The sequence below is a fragment of the Oncorhynchus mykiss genome, chromosome 1 (genome assembly GCF_057628025.1).
Source record: "Oncorhynchus mykiss isolate SJ-2025 chromosome 1, ASM5762802v1, whole genome shotgun sequence".
In the NCBI taxonomy this organism is placed as follows: domain Eukaryota; kingdom Metazoa; phylum Chordata; class Actinopteri; order Salmoniformes; family Salmonidae; genus Oncorhynchus; species Oncorhynchus mykiss.
In genome coordinates, this window is record NC_143022.1 from 16,815,465 (window position 1) to 16,832,166 (window position 16,702).

Consider the following 16,702-nt stretch of genomic DNA (forward strand, 5'->3'; position numbering starts at 1 on the left):
CTTGCTGGTGAATCATTAGTTGGCAAGTATAACATGACCATGCTATCAAGCTGGGTCAGCTAGATAGCTAATAACTATCAGACAAGCAACTCCATGCTATGGCTATGTACTCTTCAGCACATTAAGATTCCTGGAACGAGTCATTCACTGGAATTAAATAGTCTCCTGTACTAAAACAGTTTGAATCACTACCATGATATGTAAAGACATGGATTTAGTTTTTTAATGCAATGAAGGGGTTATGAGTGATGACAGACATCCAGCTACGCATTTCTGGGGGTGAGAAGATATCTGAATCAATCCATGATATGTCACAAATCCTTTACTCAAGATCATCTTCTGTTCAGAGAAGGCAAAAATAAGGTATTTTATTCATATTTTCTCAAATCAATGTGGAAAACAAATCTCCACATTGTCTTTTAAACATTATCTGACTAATACAGTAGTCAACACAACTCTGCAGTCTAATCTGCATTACCTGAGTGACAAACAATGCACCAAAAAAAATTCTAATAAGTGAAACAATTGACATAAAGGAAAACTCCACCCAAAAACAATATATTGGTATTTGTTTCATTAGTCCATTGTTGTCATAACCCCTAAATGTTTTGCTTTTCAGCAATCACTTTTTCAAGACATATCTTTCAAAATACAGAAATCCTCCCCGTATGAAGCAAAATGGAACTAGAATGATCAACTAGGGACAGAGAACATGAACAATGGGTTTTTTTTTGCCATAAAAGCCTGTATGCACTGAGACTGCTGAAACGTACACCCCTTCTACACAGAAATCTAATGTTTTTATTATAACAGTGTAAGGCATTAATACCCTGAGTTATACAAGCTACGAGGGTAATGACAGTTAATGCAATAGGGGGAAAGGACAACGATGACCAACTGTCATGTGGCTGTGCGTTTGTAAACCAATAATTCATTTGCTTGAATATCGTGCCACGAGGGCCATGATAAATTGTAATATAAATAGAAGCAGCATCCGACCGTTAGGTGACATCACAGTAGTGTCTCCAGTGCCTCTTCTATCCACGGCTGCAGGTGGAGACAACATAAAAGGGGCGGTTAGACACATGGGTGTGGCTAGAAATGGGGGTTGGTGACACCCACTCCTTGGCACTCGATGATGTAGGTGTCATTGCTGGCATTCTCGTCATCTGCCTTGGTCACTGTAAACTTGGCCTGAGAATAAGGAAAGAATTTGATATAAAAAAGTTGACTTTATAAAACCATGCACTGAGTGCTCATTTTCCCATCAATTGAGTCTTTGGAAATCAATTAAAATGTGTTTTGGACCCACCTGGGTGAGCTGTTCTGCCACATGGATTGCAGTCTTTGTGTGTAGGGTGACTGGGCCAGTGCGGATTCTGGAGATGCCGTTTGCTAAGGCCATGAAAAGGATGAGCTGCCAGAGAGTGAAAGAAGAAGAGGTCAGCAGCTGATTCCAAATAGAGTAGGTTCAAGTGGCTGCTGTGAGATGGACAGTGAGGCAAGGAGAGGTATGGTGTCCAGCACCCATTCTTAACTTGAATTTGGAAGTATACGTTAATTACAATGATTCTAGTTTACTTACAGGAGGACACCCAAGCTTGCTTTGTGAAATACCCCTGTGTGTGCGTGGTTCATTGCTAACCTGGTCCTGCAGAAACTCGTCCACACAGCCGTTGTGCCTTATATTCCTGAGCAGCATCTCTGCAGCCTCAAAGCCCACTTTGTCTGGGTACACACCTGAGACATTGGGGGACCAGCGTTAGACAGCCAATCTGCTCAGCACGTGTTATATTTTTTGCCCCAATTATTTTATCTGGGCCCATATTTGTAGCGTCTAAGAGCAGAAGTGCTGATCTAGGATCAGGCCTCCCTAGAATAATCCAATCATATTATGATCTAAAAAGCAAAACTGACTCCAAATCAACAGATATTTTACTCTTAGAAGATTTGAGAATACTGGCCCAGAGGTTATCGGTGTGCGAGGGTGTGCCAGAGAGTCACAGGGGAGGTACAAACCAGGTCATTGGATAGAGCTGGGTTGGATATTTAAATTATTCAGATACATACACTTCCTAACTCTGCCCCCAATAGAACAAACTTTTGTTCATGTAACGGTCACAACATTAAAAAAACAACCTACAGATGCATATGATAGCAATTGAAAAATGTTAGCCAACAACATTTTCCTTTTTCTCAATATTTCCCTATTCTCTGCTGTTGACCGCTTACCTTGTATGGCTTTAGCAATGCTTATGTTGAAGCACAACTTTACTCACCATCCAAGCTTATATACAGTTTCTCATCATAACATTGTCAAGCATGTCTTTCTTTGTAGAACGTTGCCCACTAGTGGTACATATTGGTCTGTACACTTCACTTCAAAGACCAAACAAGCATAAGAACAATGGATTTCTCACCTTTCTTGCCAAGAGCTGACCCTGCAAATATACAGCCTGTGGAAGACTCTGCGATGATTCTGGGGAGAATAGAGACCCCATATCAAAAATGTGGTAGAGGTGGATAGCATTTAAGATGACAGACAACCCATGGCAGTTCTGTTGAAAGTAACCTTCTCTATTGTCTATCCACCAAACTAGGGACACAAAACATTATGCAAGCCATCAGTCTACCGTCATGACTTTCCCTCCTGGGTGAGGATCAAAGATAAGCCCTCCCACCCCCTCCTCTCTCTCGCCCACCATGAACATACTATTCTCCTCCTTAAATTGTATCATTTATTTACATATTAGGGTACCTGAGGATTGATTAGAAACATTGTTTGACTTGTTTGGACAACGTTTATTGGTAACTTTTGGGATTCATTTGTATGCATTTTGAACAAGGGAAACCGGTGGATTACTGAATCAAGTGCACCAACTAAACTGACTTTTTTGGGATATAAAGGACTTTATCGAACAAAACAAACAGTTGTTATGTAGCGGAGACCCTTGGGATTGCAAACAGAGGATGATCTTCAAAGGTAAGGGATCTATTTCCGACTTTTGTGACACCTCTGCTTGTTTGGAAAATGTTTGTAATGCTTTTTTACACGGGGCGCTGTCCTCAGATAATCGCATGATATGCTTTCACTGTAAAGCCTTTTTGAAATCTGAAAGCGCCTGGATTAACAAGAGGTTAAGCTTTTAAACGATGTAAGACACTTGTATTTTCATGAATGGTGAATTTTACATTTTGAATTTCTCGCTCTGCAATTTCACCGGATGTTGGCTAGCGTCCCACTGATCCGCAAGAATTAAGGACGGTAAAACTAAATAACTATCTCTGAAAGTGTACGCATTCACAGGGTCAGGTTTACATCTAAATGTTGTACAACAGATGATTAAATATGAAACAATTTGTGAGAAGATGAAATGTGATTTTAACCTTCTAAATTAGATAATTTTTTATATAAAAACCTTTTGCCAAGTCAGTAACCACGCCCTTCAAGGTGAGTGCATAAAAGGATTCCTAATGAAATTTACAGTAGACCAGCAACACATTAAAATGGTTGCAATTTAAATATACACCAGTACATTGCCGCGTAGCTACTGGCGTTTTAACTTCTTGACGCTACCCATCCCTGTAGCGGGATAATTGTCATCAACAACCGCTGAATTGCATAGCGCCACATTCAAATAATATTACTAAAAATATTTATATTCATGATATCACAAGTGCAATATTGCAAAACACAGTTAGTTACCTGTCGTTTCAGATTTAGAAAATATGCTTTACAAGCGAAAGCAATCCAAGCGTTTGTGTAAGTTTATCGATTGCTCGACTAAACATTATGTACACTTAGCATCAAGTAGCTTGGTCACGAAAATCAGAAAAGCAATAAAATTGATCGTTTACCTTTGACGATCTTAGAATGTTTTCACTCACGAGACTCCCAGTTACACAATAAATGTTCCTTTTGTTCCATAAAGATTATTTTATATCCAAAATACCGTTTAGAAATCCACAGGAAAGAGCGGTCACAACAACGCAGACAAATTCCAAATAGTATCCGTAATGTCCACAGAAACATGTCAAACATTTTTATAATCAATCCTCAGGTTGTTTTAAAAATATATAATCGATAATATATCAACTGCAACTGTCTTTATCAGTAGGAGGGAGAGGCAATGGCTGCCCAATCTCTGTTGCGCGAGCAAAACTCATGCGAACACCTGACGCGATGTTATCTTTCTCGCTCATTTATCAAAATAAAAGCCTGAAACTATGTCTAACGACTTGACACCTTGAGGAAGCGATAGGAAAGGAATCTGGTTGATATCCCTTTAAATGGAGCTTAGGCAGGCTATGGAACATGGAGCTTTCAAAATAGAAGCCACTTCCTGGTTTGATTTTCCTCAGGTTGCCCCTGCAATATCAGTTCTGTTATACTCAGACAATATTTTGTGTTTTCTATCCTAATCTGTCAATTATATGCATATTCTAGCATATGGGCCTGAGAAATAGGCCGTTTACATTGGGAACATTATTTTTCCAAACATAAAAATAGTGCCCCCTAGCTTCAAGATGTTAAACTACTAGCCCAGTATACGTGCAGCGCGAGCTGAATACATGACAAATGGTCTAAAACTACACGACCCACTACAAGACCCTCCAATCTAACGAACACTTCCAAAACAAAGAAAGACGACAACAAATACAAAGGACACTGTGACCTCTGGTGGACAAACCAGAGACTTCTGTTGAATGACTCCCAATAGATGGACCGGGCGATTTCAACAGAGAAAGACATACAAGCGTAAATATATATACACATTGCAATTATTTTCGAATGAGCGGTCGTTCATGTGCAAAGTATTCATATTCCCATGAGCATAGCTTCACACGTATGTATAATAAATTAATATGCCCCTCCCTTTTCATTGTGTACCAAGCTGTCATATCAGGTTAGTCCACTAGGGACTTTTCATTGCATTATGCTAGTATTCAACATATAATCTATCGTGTGTGTGTTTATGTAATTCTGTGTGATTATTTAGTTACACAAATTGTCTTAATTATTTACTATCACTGAAACATTTAGACTAGGGTTCATGCAGATTTGAAGTCAACGACATTCAGAAAGACTGATATGAGGTAATAATAATACTAATAATTAATGGATGACTAATTTTACAATATATTCTGATATTCTTTAGTTAATTCGGGAAACGGTAACTCATGAAACAAACTTCGTGGTGCCCCAAGATTGCTAATGAGTTAATTGTTACATGATTAATTTAATCACGTAATAATTAAACAGTTAACTGATTTGATAAAATAACCATCACGATAGTCACATCACTACCTATGAAGCATGTTCAGATGACACCCAATGTCCTCCACTAGTGCAACTGTTTTGACAAAGATCTTCACAGAAAACATTACCATTGATTGTGATTGATCCAGGTTTACTGAGGTCATACAGGTATAGACAACTTTTAACAGTGTTTACAGGTTTATCTGGTGTCCCTCTAATTCTCCCATCGCTCTCCCCTCCCGGAGGACCATCTGGACTGATGACTCCTGGGTGTCCCTAGTCCACCTGGTTGTGCCTCTGATCCAGTTTCTGTGGCGATGGAAAACCTGACCTGTTCCCCAGAGGTGCTACTTTGTCCCGGACCTGTGGTTAGACCCTCCCTCTCCCTACCCCATCTGCTGTCTCGACCTCAAAGCCAACAGACATTTACTCCTGAGGTACTGAACTGTTGCACCCTCTACAACCACTGATTATTATTTGACCCTGCTGGTCATCTATGAACGTTTAAACTTCTTGAAGAACGATCTGGCCTTAATGGCCATGAACTCTTATAACCTCCACCCGGCACAGACAAAAGAAGACCCCTCAGAGCCTGGTTCCTCTCTAGGTTTCTTCCTAGGTTCCTGCCTTTCTAAGAAGTTTTTCCTAGCTACCATGCTTCTACATCTGCATTGCTTGCGGTTTGGAGTTGAGGCTAGATTTCTGTGTAAGCACATTGTGACATCTGCCAATGTAAAAAGGGCTTTATAAATACATTTGAGTGATAATGCAATGGTTAATGTCATGTAAATACGCTCACATGATGCCGTTGCCGCTTCCACAGGCCATGTCCTTCTCCTGCAGTGTTTGAATGTTGATGTAAAGGTCCTTTATCTCTCGCCTGATAACTCTTGTTGCAGTCGTGGCCATGTCCTTGGCAAGCTGGAGGAAAAGGAGTATTTGAGCTCACTCAAATCTGATCTCAGAAACTACTTCATTTTATCATGTGCATTTAAGTCCAGAGGGGTAGCAGACGGACAGGAAACTGCTCCATCACATGCATTTCACCTGTCCAGAAAGGTCTAATCCGTTGTTTGTAAGTACACAAGTGGAATAAGGACCAAACCGCAAAATTTCAATTTTACTTTGTCACATGCGCCGTATACAACAAGTGTAGACTTCACCGTGAAAAGATTATACAAGGAGTACCGGTACCGAGTAAATGTGCTGGGGTACAAGGTAGTTGAGGTAATATGTACATGTAGGTAGGGCTAAAAGTAATCACTACAGTACTACATTTAATACACGCTCCGGTATTTTGGTGACTACCTCCCTATTTGGGCTGGATGTGTCAATGTGTAGCTCATACATGAAGATTTTTTATTTAACCCTTATATTCCCAAGTACGTTGACGGAGAACACATTCTCATTTACAGCAACAACCTCGGAAATAGTTACAGGGGAGAGGGGTGAATGAGCCAATTGTAAGCATAATGTCTTACCTCAATTAGCCACGAAATCACTAGTTTGAAAGAAACGTTCTCTTGAAGCCGCGCCATTTCCCCTAAATTTCCACCCCATGTGGGCCAGCCCCGTAGGAATTTGAGTTCTACGCAAAGAGCTTCAGCCCCTCGCATTTGAGTGACAGCTACCAAAAGGTCTGCCCAGCGTTAACCAATAAGGTTGCAGGGCAGGGCCAACAGATCAGTGGACACAGCAGAGAGAGAGCAATGACTTGTGCACATGACATAGTACACAGAATCTCTTTCATACATAGCCACAGATTGTGTATTTTTTGTTTGTTTCTTTGCATTGTTTGGAACTTATATTTTTTACTTATTTTGTGCATAATGTTGCTGCAACCGTCTCTTATGACCAAAAAAAACTTCTGGACATCAGAACTGCGATTACTCAACACGAACTGGCAGGATCCTTTTTTCCCTTTAACGAGTCTGACAGGAATGACATACTGCTTTCCCGGGAACAGGCCCAGATCCCCGTCATTTGCATGAAGAGAAGGTGGAGAAAAACAGGCTGGAGGGCAGGCTGCATTCTGAGAATTCGTAGGCCAACGAATAAACCCCCACTGCCTTCCATTCGGCTAGCAAACGTGCAATCTTTGGAAAGTAAAATCGATGACCTACACGGAAGACCAACGGGACATTCAAAACTGTAAAATCTTATGCTTCACAGAGTTGTGGCTGAATGACAACATTATAAGCGTATAAGTTATACGCTGTACTGGCAGGATAGAACAGCGGCGTCTGTTAAGACAAGGGGAGGCGGACTATGTATTTTTGTAAACAAGAGCTGGTGCACGATATCTAAGGAAGTCTCAAGATTTTGCTCGCCTGAGTATCTCTTGATAAGCTGTAGACAACACTATCTACCAAGAGTTTCTGTATTTTTCATAGCTGTCTACATACCACCACAGACTGATGCTGGCACTAAGACCGCACTCAATGAGCTGCATTCCATCATAAGCAAACATGGAAAACACTCCCCCAGAGGCGGCGCCACTCTTGGCTGTGGACTTTAATACAGGGAAACTTAAAATCACCCTCCATTTGGCAAATCTGACCATAATTATATCCTCCTGAAACCTGCATACAAGCAAAAATTAAAGCAGGAAGCACCAGTGACTAGATTACCACATCAGTCATTGGCTTCATCAATAAGAGCATCAATGACGTCGTCCCCACAGTGACCGTACGTACATACCCCAACCAGAAGCCATGGATTACAGGCAACATCCTCACTGAACTAAAGAGTAGAACTGCCGCTTTCAAGGAGTGGGACTCTAACCCGGAATCTTATAAGAAATCCCGCTATGGCCTCCGACAAACCATCAAACAGGCAAAGCGCCAATACAGGACTAAGATCGAATCGTACTACACCGGCTCTGATGCTCGTCGGATGTGGCAGGGCTTGCAAACCATTACAGATGATAAAGGGAAGCACAGCCGAGAGCTGCCCAGTGACACAAGCCTACCAGATGAGCTAAACTACTTCTATGCGCGCTTCGAAGCAAATAACACTGAAAGATGCATGAGGGCACCAGCTGTTCCGGAAGACTGTGTGATTACGCTCTCTGCAGCCAATGTAAGTAGGACCTTTAAAACAGGTTAACATTCACATGGCCGCAGGTCCAGACGGATAACCAGGACGTGTACTGCGAGCCTGCGCTGACCAACTGACAAGTGTCTTCACTGACATTTTCAACTTCTCCCTGTCTGAGTCTAATACCAACATGTTTTAAGCAGACCACCATAGTCGCTGTGCCCAAGAACACTAAGGTAACCTGCCTAAATGACGACCAACACAAAGCACTCACATCATTTGCATACTGCGCTGACAGATCCACAGATGATGCAATCTATTGCACTCCACACTGCCCATTCCCACCTGGACAAAAGTAACACCTATGTAAGAATGCTATTCATTGACTACAGCTCAGCGTTCAACACCATAGTGCCCTCCATCAAAGCTCATCAATAAGCTAAGAACCTGGGACTAAACACCTCCCTCTGCAACTGGATCAGGAACTTCCTGATGGGCTTCCCCCAGGTAGTAAGGGTAGGTAACAACACATCCGCCACGCTGATCCTCAACACAGGGGCCCCTCAGGGGTGCGTGCTCAGTCCCCTCCTGTACTCCCTGTTCACTCATGACTGCATGGCCAGGCACGACTCCAATCGTTAAGTTCGCCGATGTCAGAGACCTGGCCATGTGGTGCCAGAACGACATCCTCTCCCTCACCATGATCAAGACAAAAGGAGAGGATTGTGGATTACAGGGAAAAAAGGACTGAGCATGCCCCCATTCTCATCGAAGGGGCTGTAGTGGAAAAGGTTGAGAGCTTCCAAGTTCCTTGGTGTCCACATCAACAATCTAACAAGGTCCAAGCACACCAAGACAGTCGTGAAGAGGGCATGACAAAACCTATTCCCCCTCAGGAGACTGAACAGATTTGGCATGAGTCCTCAAAAGGTTCTACAGCTGCACCATCAAGAGCATCTGGACTGGTTGCATCACTGCCTGCCTGGTATGGCAACTGCTCAGCCGCCGACTGCAAGGCACTAGAGGGTAGTGCGTACGGCCCAGTACATCACTGGGGCCAAGCTTCCTGCCATCCAGGACCTATATACCAGGCAGTGTCAGAGGAAGGCCCTAAAAAAATTGTCAAAGACTCCAGCCACCCTAGTCATAGACTTTCTCTCTGCTACCGCACGGCAAGCGGTACCGGAGCACCAAGTCTAGGCTTCCAAACAGCTTCTACCCCCCAAGCCATAAGACTCCTGAACAGCTAATCACATGCCTACCCAGACTTATTGCATTACCCCCCCCCCCCTTACACCACTGCTACTCTCTGTTATTGAAGTGACTATGCATAGATAATAACTCAACCTACATGTACATCTTACCTCAATTACCTCGACTATCCGGTGCCCCCGCACATCGACTCTGTACCGGTACCCCCCTGTATAGTCTCGCCATTGTTATTTTACTGTTGCTCTTTAATTACTTGTTACTTTTATTTCTTATTCTTATTATTGGTTAGGGGCTCATAAGTAAGCATTTCACTGTAAGCTCTACACCTGTTATATTCTGGCGCATGTGACTAATACAATTTTATTTGAAGTCTACGGCCCGTTTACTTTTTACACATCTTGTTGCATTACAAAGTGGGATTAAAAGGGATTTTCATATTAAAAAATGTGTTAACGATCCACACATTGTAATCTGTAATGTCAAAGTGGAAGATTTTGTAAAACATTTAACGATTAATGAAAAAAATATATATACTTTGATTAGATATGTATTCACCCCCTTGAGTCAATACATGTTGAAAAAAAAACTTTGGCAGCGACTACAGATGGGAGTCTTCTTGGGTAAGTCTCATAAGAGCTTTGCACACCTGTATTGTGGAATGAGTTTGACACCTTGATAAGCTAATTTCCTGACAATGCCTCCAGACTTCTGTCTTCGATTAATTTCTTTCCAACTCTCTCTTTTCCCTTGACCGCAACATTTCCCAATCCCCTCCAACTCACAAGGCAGGCAATATGCTTGAACTCATCTTTACTAGAGGCTGTTCACCTACTAATCTCACTACAACCGCCCTCCGGGTCTCTGATCACTACTTTGCTTCCTTTTCGGTCTCCCTTTCCTCAAACCCTAGCTACTCAGCCCCTACCCAGACGGTCATGCACCGTCGCAATTGTCGCTCTCCCACTCCCTCTATCCTATCATCTCTCCCTTCTATTAAATCCTTCTTCGGGCCTCCCGGGTGGCACTGTGGTCTAAGGCACTATCTCAGTGCTAGCTGTGTCACCAGAGATTCTGGTGATTCTGGAGGTCCATGGAGCGACGCACAATTGGCCCAGCGTCGTCCGGGTTTGGTAGGGTTTGGCCGGCAGGGATATCTTTGTCTCATCGCGCACTAGCGGCTCCTGTGGCGGGCCGGGTGCAGTGCACACTGACCAGGTCACCAGGTGTACGGTGTTTCCTCGACACATTGGTGCGGCTGGCTTCCGGGTTGGATGTGCATTGTGTCAAGAAGCAGTGCGGCTAGGTTGGGATGTGTTTCAAGAGGACGCATGGCTCTCGACGGGAGTTGCAGCGATGAGACAAGACTAACTACTATCAATTGGTTCCCACGAAATTGGGGAGGGAAAAAAAGGGGTAAAAAAATATATATTAAATCCTGTCTCCTGATTCTGCCTCGTCGACCCTACTCTCCCCTCCCTTTCCACATCCTATGACTCGCACTGTCCCTTATCCTTCTGGCCGGCTCAGCCCCCCCACTACGTGGCTGAGTGACTCATTGCGAGCTTACAGAACAGGGTTGCGGGCAGCTGAGTGAAAATGGAGGGAAACTAAACTTCCGCAGGACCTATCATACTTTCACTCCCTCCTCTGAGGGAAAGGGTGATACCTTGTCAGTTGTACAATTGAATGCCTTCAACTGAAATGTGTCTTACGCATTTAACCCAAACCCTCAGAATCAGAGAGGTGCGGGGGGCTGCCTTAATCGACATTCACGTCTTCGGCGCCCTAGGAACAGCGGGTTAACTGTATTGCTCAGGGGCCGAACGACAGATTTTTACCTCCTCTTCTGTATCTGCCAATAAAGCCACTTTCTATCACTATAAATCTCAAGCTTCTGCCTCTAACCCTAGTTAACTCTTTTCAACCTTCTCCTCGCTCCTTAATTCTCCACCCCCTCCCCGGACAACTTTGTCAGCCACTTTGAAAAGAAGGTTGAAGACATCCGCTAGTCATTCACTCAGCCTATTGATTCAACTGGTCCACTCACACAGAACTTCCCTACACCGTGAAACTAGGGAGGTCTGACTGCCCAACAACCTGCCCGCTTGAACCCCTCCCCTCCTCCAGAACATCTCTGGAGACCTTCTCCCTGTCCTCACTTCCCTCGTCAATTAATCCCTGACCTTGACCTCAAAACGTCTGGAGACGCTCCCCTCCTCAAAAATACAACACTTAAATCTTTCCAAAACACTTTGTTTGATCAACTCCGATAACCAGTCAGACTTCAAGACTGGTCACTCAACCAAGACTGCTCTTCTGTGTCACAGAGGCTCTCCACACTGCCAAAGCTTACTTTCTCTCTCCTCTGTTCTCATCCTCTAATCTAGCCACTGCCTTTGACACCGTGAACCATCAGATCCTTTTTTTAACACCTTTATTTAACTAGGCAAGTCAGTTAAGAACAAATTCTTATTTTCAATGACGGACTACGGTTAACTGCCTTGTTCAGGGGCAGAACAACAGAGTTTTACCTTGTCAGCTCGGGGATTCGATCTTGCAACCTTCTGGTTGCAAGATCATCCCACTTTGCTGCAATCTCCACTGGCATCCAGTCGAAGCTCGCATCCACTACAAGACCATGGGGCTTGCATACAGAGCAGCACGAGGACCTGCCCTTCCCTACCTTCAGGTTATGCTCAAACCCTACACCCCAACTCCGTACAGCCACCTCTGGTCTCTTGGCCCAACCACCCCTACAGGAGGGCAGCTTCCGCTCAGCCTGGTCCAAGCTCTTCTCCTGACACCCCAATGGTAGAAGAAGCTTCCCCCTGAAGCTAGGAAAGCAGAGTCCCTGCACATCTTCCAAAAGCACCTGGAACCCTACTTCTTCAAGGACTATCTTAAATAACCCCTCTCCTTTTTACGTGTGCCTTTTTAAAAATGTATTTCTGTCCTTGAGCTGTTCTTGTCTAATGATGTTCTGTATAATGTCATTCTGTATTGTTTCATGTTTTGTGTGGACCCCAGGAAGAGTAGCTGCTGCTTTTGCAACAGCTAATGGGGATCCTAATAAATACCAAATACCTTGTTTTTAATAATACAATAACTTTCCTGAACCAGCACTTCACAAAAGTCTTGCCATAGATTTTCAAGCAGATTTAAGTCAAAACTGTAACTTGGCCACTCAGGAACATTGTCTTTTTGGTAAGCAACTCCAGTGTACATTTGGCTTTATGTTGTAGGTTATTGTCCCACTGAAAGATTAATTCCTTTCCCAATGTCTGGTGTAAAGCAGACTGAAGCAGGTTATCTTTGATTGTGCCTGTGCTTAGCTCAGGATTTTCCAAACTCTGTCCTCTGGACCCCAAAAGGTGCACGTTTTGGTTTTTGCCCAAGCACTACACAGCTGATTCAAACAATCAACTAATCATCAAGCTTTGATCACTTAAATCAGCTGTGCAGTGTTGGGGCAAAAACCAAAATGTGTACCCGTTTGGGTCCTGAGGACTGAGTGTGGGAAACACTGGCTTAGCTCAATCCTGTTTGATGCAGTCACCACCATGCTTGAAAATAAAGGAGGTAGTTACTCAGTGATGTATTGGATTTGCCCCCAAACATAAGGCTTTGCATTTAGGCCAAAAATAATAATTCCTTTGCCGTGTTTTTTTCTTCCTCGGTTGTTTTCGCCCATCATAGCCATTGAACTCTGCAGCAGTTTTAAAATCCCTAATGGCCTCATGGTGAGTCCATATAACTTGCGATTTGTTAAGCCAGTTAGCCTAACAAAAAAAATTGTAATTTGTAAAATGAGTAGAATTCTCTTTTCACTTTGACATTATGGAGTATTTTGTGTAGATCAATTACAAAAAAAAATACAATTAAATCTTCTTAAATCCCACTTTGTAACGCAACAAGACGTGAAAAAAAAGTTCAAGCTGGTGTGGAGTTTCTATAGGCACTGTATAACAGTAACTTAAAGTAAAATGCATAGGCAACTCTAACCCAAAGCCATTGCTTGGTATGGTACCTTATAGGGTAAAACCCCAGCAACAAAGGACCTTCCATAGATCTTGGAGATGGTTCCTCGTTCGGTCATGTTGACAGGGCTCAGCTCGCTCACTGGGCTAACCTTAGCCACCACCTCACCTCCGCCTTTGGGGTAGTAGCCCCTATTCAAGACAAGAACATGCACGCATGGTTATATTTTGGGGACCAGGCAGTATTTTTTACACCAACACTAATCTAACAGGGAGGACGATACTAACCTCATTCTCAAGTCACAGTTGAAATGTACACCAAACTTCTCCACAATGGGCTTGAATACCTGGGGGGGGGGGGGGGAAATGTAAAACTGACTTTAGGAGTACATATAACGGTAACACAAAGAAACTAACTTAAAAATAAGTAGATGGCAAATAAGAGGATGTTTAGTGACAGTCATAAACCAAGCAGTCCATATTTGTGCCTGTCTATAGACAAGGTATTTAAGAATTTGTGAGAACTAAAATTCATGATTTCCCATGAACACAACCCACATTACGGCAGGGTAGCCTAGTGGTTAGAGCGTTGGACTAGTAACCGAAAGGTTGCAAGATCAAATCCCCGAGCTGATGAGGTAAAAATCTGTCGTTCTGCCCCTGAACAAGGCAGTTAACCCACTGTTCTAGGCCGTCATTGAAAATAAGAATTTGTTCTTAACTGGCTTGTCTAGTTAAATAAAGGTCAAATAAATGTTAAAAATTACAGCCACTGGTACCTCTCCCAACACAGGTTAAGGTTAGCCATACCTTGATGGTGTAGTCAATCTGCGGGGCCATATCCGCGTTGGTGCCCCCCTTCAGACAGAGCTCAGAGGGGCCATCAGCGTATAGGGCACAGGGTAGAGAGACCTGCAGCAGCAGCCCCACACTCCTGGAACAAAGCAAGATAGAAGTATGAGATAGATTGACTAGGTTTCCCCTTTACCTTCCCTGTTGTACAACTAAATGCATTCTCTGAATCAGAGAGCTGCCTTAAAAATCGACATCATAGGTGCCCAGGGAGGGGGTTAACTGGTAAAAATCTGGGGGGGTTAACAAGGTAAAAATCTGTCATTCCGCCCCTGAACGAGGCTGTTCACCCACTGTTCCTTCATTGTAAATAAGAATGTGTTCTTAACTGACTTGCCTAGTTAAATAAATTATTGTCTGAGATTAGGAACCAAAAACTGTCTGTCCCATACTCCCATTGAATGTGTGCCGTCAGGAATAACGGTGGTGCAGCCTAACATGATTTACCCTGCCGTTTGTGGGTCTGCGGTGTGATTCCCAGCTTTTATTTTCCCAGGGGTGAGTGTGACTTCTGTAGATCCCACAGAGCCTCCCTCAAGATTTCCACAACAAATGTCCCTCACCAACTCCAACCCCGACAGATGCTGTGGTCTAGTAGTGAAAAGGGGAAGGGGGGCAAGGGGTTAACAATGAAAGGGAAAAAAACGTAGCCATTTCAATTGAATAATGACAATATGTAGGCTATGATATCATCTGCACTGAATGACACAAGGAAATGAGGGAAAAGTTTTCTAGTTCAGTTGTTGATAGAAATAAGTCAATGTGCCATGTGCTTGCACATTACCAACAAAGGATCACATGAAAAATATAGCTATGAGGGTGGGCATCTGCCATTAAATATGAAACAAAAGATAAGATATAGACCATGGGCTGTAAAACAGTTAATTGTCAGATTAAAGTTGACGCTCTATCTGCTTGGAAAATAAAGGTCCTTTAAACCAACTTTGCTTTGTTTTCTGATTGACTAAACTTCTGTCTGGAGACGCCGGCGATTGCCCCAGGGCTATAGACTGCAACTCGAATGAAGCTTTCTTATATTAGTAGGATGACATGTGGCTTTTGTTGTCGTCTAGCCAGCTACATACTCTACAAATTCATGACATGGATTTAGGAAATGAATACCTTAATCCTGGTGTACCTCTACCTGCGCGAATTTTGTTTATTCTGATGGAAGCGCCGTTGATGCAACTCAGTGCGGCAGATACTCTCAAAATTTGCCCGCCCTGAAAGAGGACAAAACATAATATACATAGTAAAAAACATCATGTTGATAAAATATGTAGTATAAAGTGTATTTTAATCGTCTGAAATACTCACACCCTCCATTATACTTCCGTCCATTTCCACCATTGCTGCGGCCATTTTTGAAACAAGAAGAAAAATATTTATGTTTTTCAATGACTTCTCCACTATAAGAAATGTATGATGTCTGTCCCTAAAGATATGAAAACACGCAAATGCGGATGCTCTGCTCTCAAGTAGCTTTTTACAGCGTTTGATGTAACAGACACTCCGCCGGCGTCTGGGGTAGCTACTCCAATTGTGAACTTCCCCCAACCGTCACTGCGCAGTGCGGTAGTTATCAATGAAAGCAATTTCTTATTACTTGGGAGAGAAAAAAGGAAAATCCCACAACGATACGAAAAAACGGGTTATATTTGAACTGCGATGTTCACGTGTTATTCACATTTTTCCATGAAATGTTGCTCAGCATTAAGGCTGCTACTCTTGATCGTGTTGACTGTTAGCACATGCGCAATTGTGATCAGCAAGCAATCAATTGACTCCTGTTCAAAGTTGGAAAAGTAGTGGGAAAGGCCTAGAAAAAATACTAAAAATCATAACAATTAATTAATGCATAGGCATTAAAGGGATGGTTTACCAAAATTGCATTGGTGTCCTTACCTTAGATATTTAGCATTTTCGTGCTTCATGACCAATGAATTGTGAATTGTGTAATTCAACCGCCCTTTAATACGCATTACAGTGTGTGTGTGTGTGTGTGTGTGTGAAAGAGAGCGAGAGAGCATTTAAGTCATGGCATTGCAACGAGCAACACCGCAGATAATGAGATGAGCGAGATGCAAGACATTGCTCTCACACGGTCACACACAGTATCTGCGCAAGCGCGCATGTTCGCTTCACACTGTTACAGCTTAAAAGCCACGGGACTGAAACAGCGGAGAAGTTGAGCCTCGGGCTTGTTGAAGGAAATTAACCTAAAATGCTGTTTACTTTCTGCATCTACGTCATATTGCTGAGTCTACCTTAATAAACACTGCCACATAGGTACAGTATGTTCCTATTATTATTGGCATTTTGACTAGTAGCAAGTAGAATATTTGTCTTGGGGTCAGAGGAG

At 42.9% G+C, this 16,702-nt stretch overlaps 1 protein-coding gene across 1 annotated transcript; it reads right to left on the reverse strand.

Moving 5' to 3' along the window:
- Window positions 1–201: 201 nt before the first annotated feature.
- On the reverse strand, window positions 202–16,409 carry LOC110489111 (RNA 3'-terminal phosphate cyclase). The gene is made up of 11 exons (XM_021561723.3): window positions 15,658–16,409; window positions 15,463–15,563; window positions 14,788–14,931; window positions 14,299–14,422; window positions 13,777–13,835; window positions 13,539–13,680; window positions 6,060–6,181; window positions 2,421–2,479; window positions 1,646–1,740; window positions 1,313–1,417; window positions 202–1,194 (listed from the first exon to the last, which is right to left on the reverse strand). Exons 1-11 carry the CDS (start codon window positions 15,700–15,702, stop codon window positions 1,096–1,098), a joined length of 1,095 nt encoding a protein of 364 aa, XP_021417398.1. The 5' UTR covers window positions 15,703–16,409; the 3' UTR covers window positions 202–1,095.
- Window positions 16,410–16,702: the final 293 nt, after the last annotated feature.

Excerpts from the sequence above, each read along its gene's own strand:
- LOC110489111 (XM_021561723.3), bottom strand. The coding sequence starts at position 15,702 with ATGGCCGCAGCAATGGTGGAAATGGACGGAAGTATAATGGAGGGT. Across the intron at positions 15,564-15,657 it reads ACGGAAGTATAATGGAGGGT|GGCGGGCAAATTTTGAGAGT; the intron begins GTGAGTATTTCA and ends GTCCTCTTTCAG. Across the intron at positions 14,423-14,787 it reads GCAGACCCACAAACGGCAGG|GAGTGTGGGGCTGCTGCTGC; the intron begins GTAAATCATGTT and ends GCTTTGTTCCAG.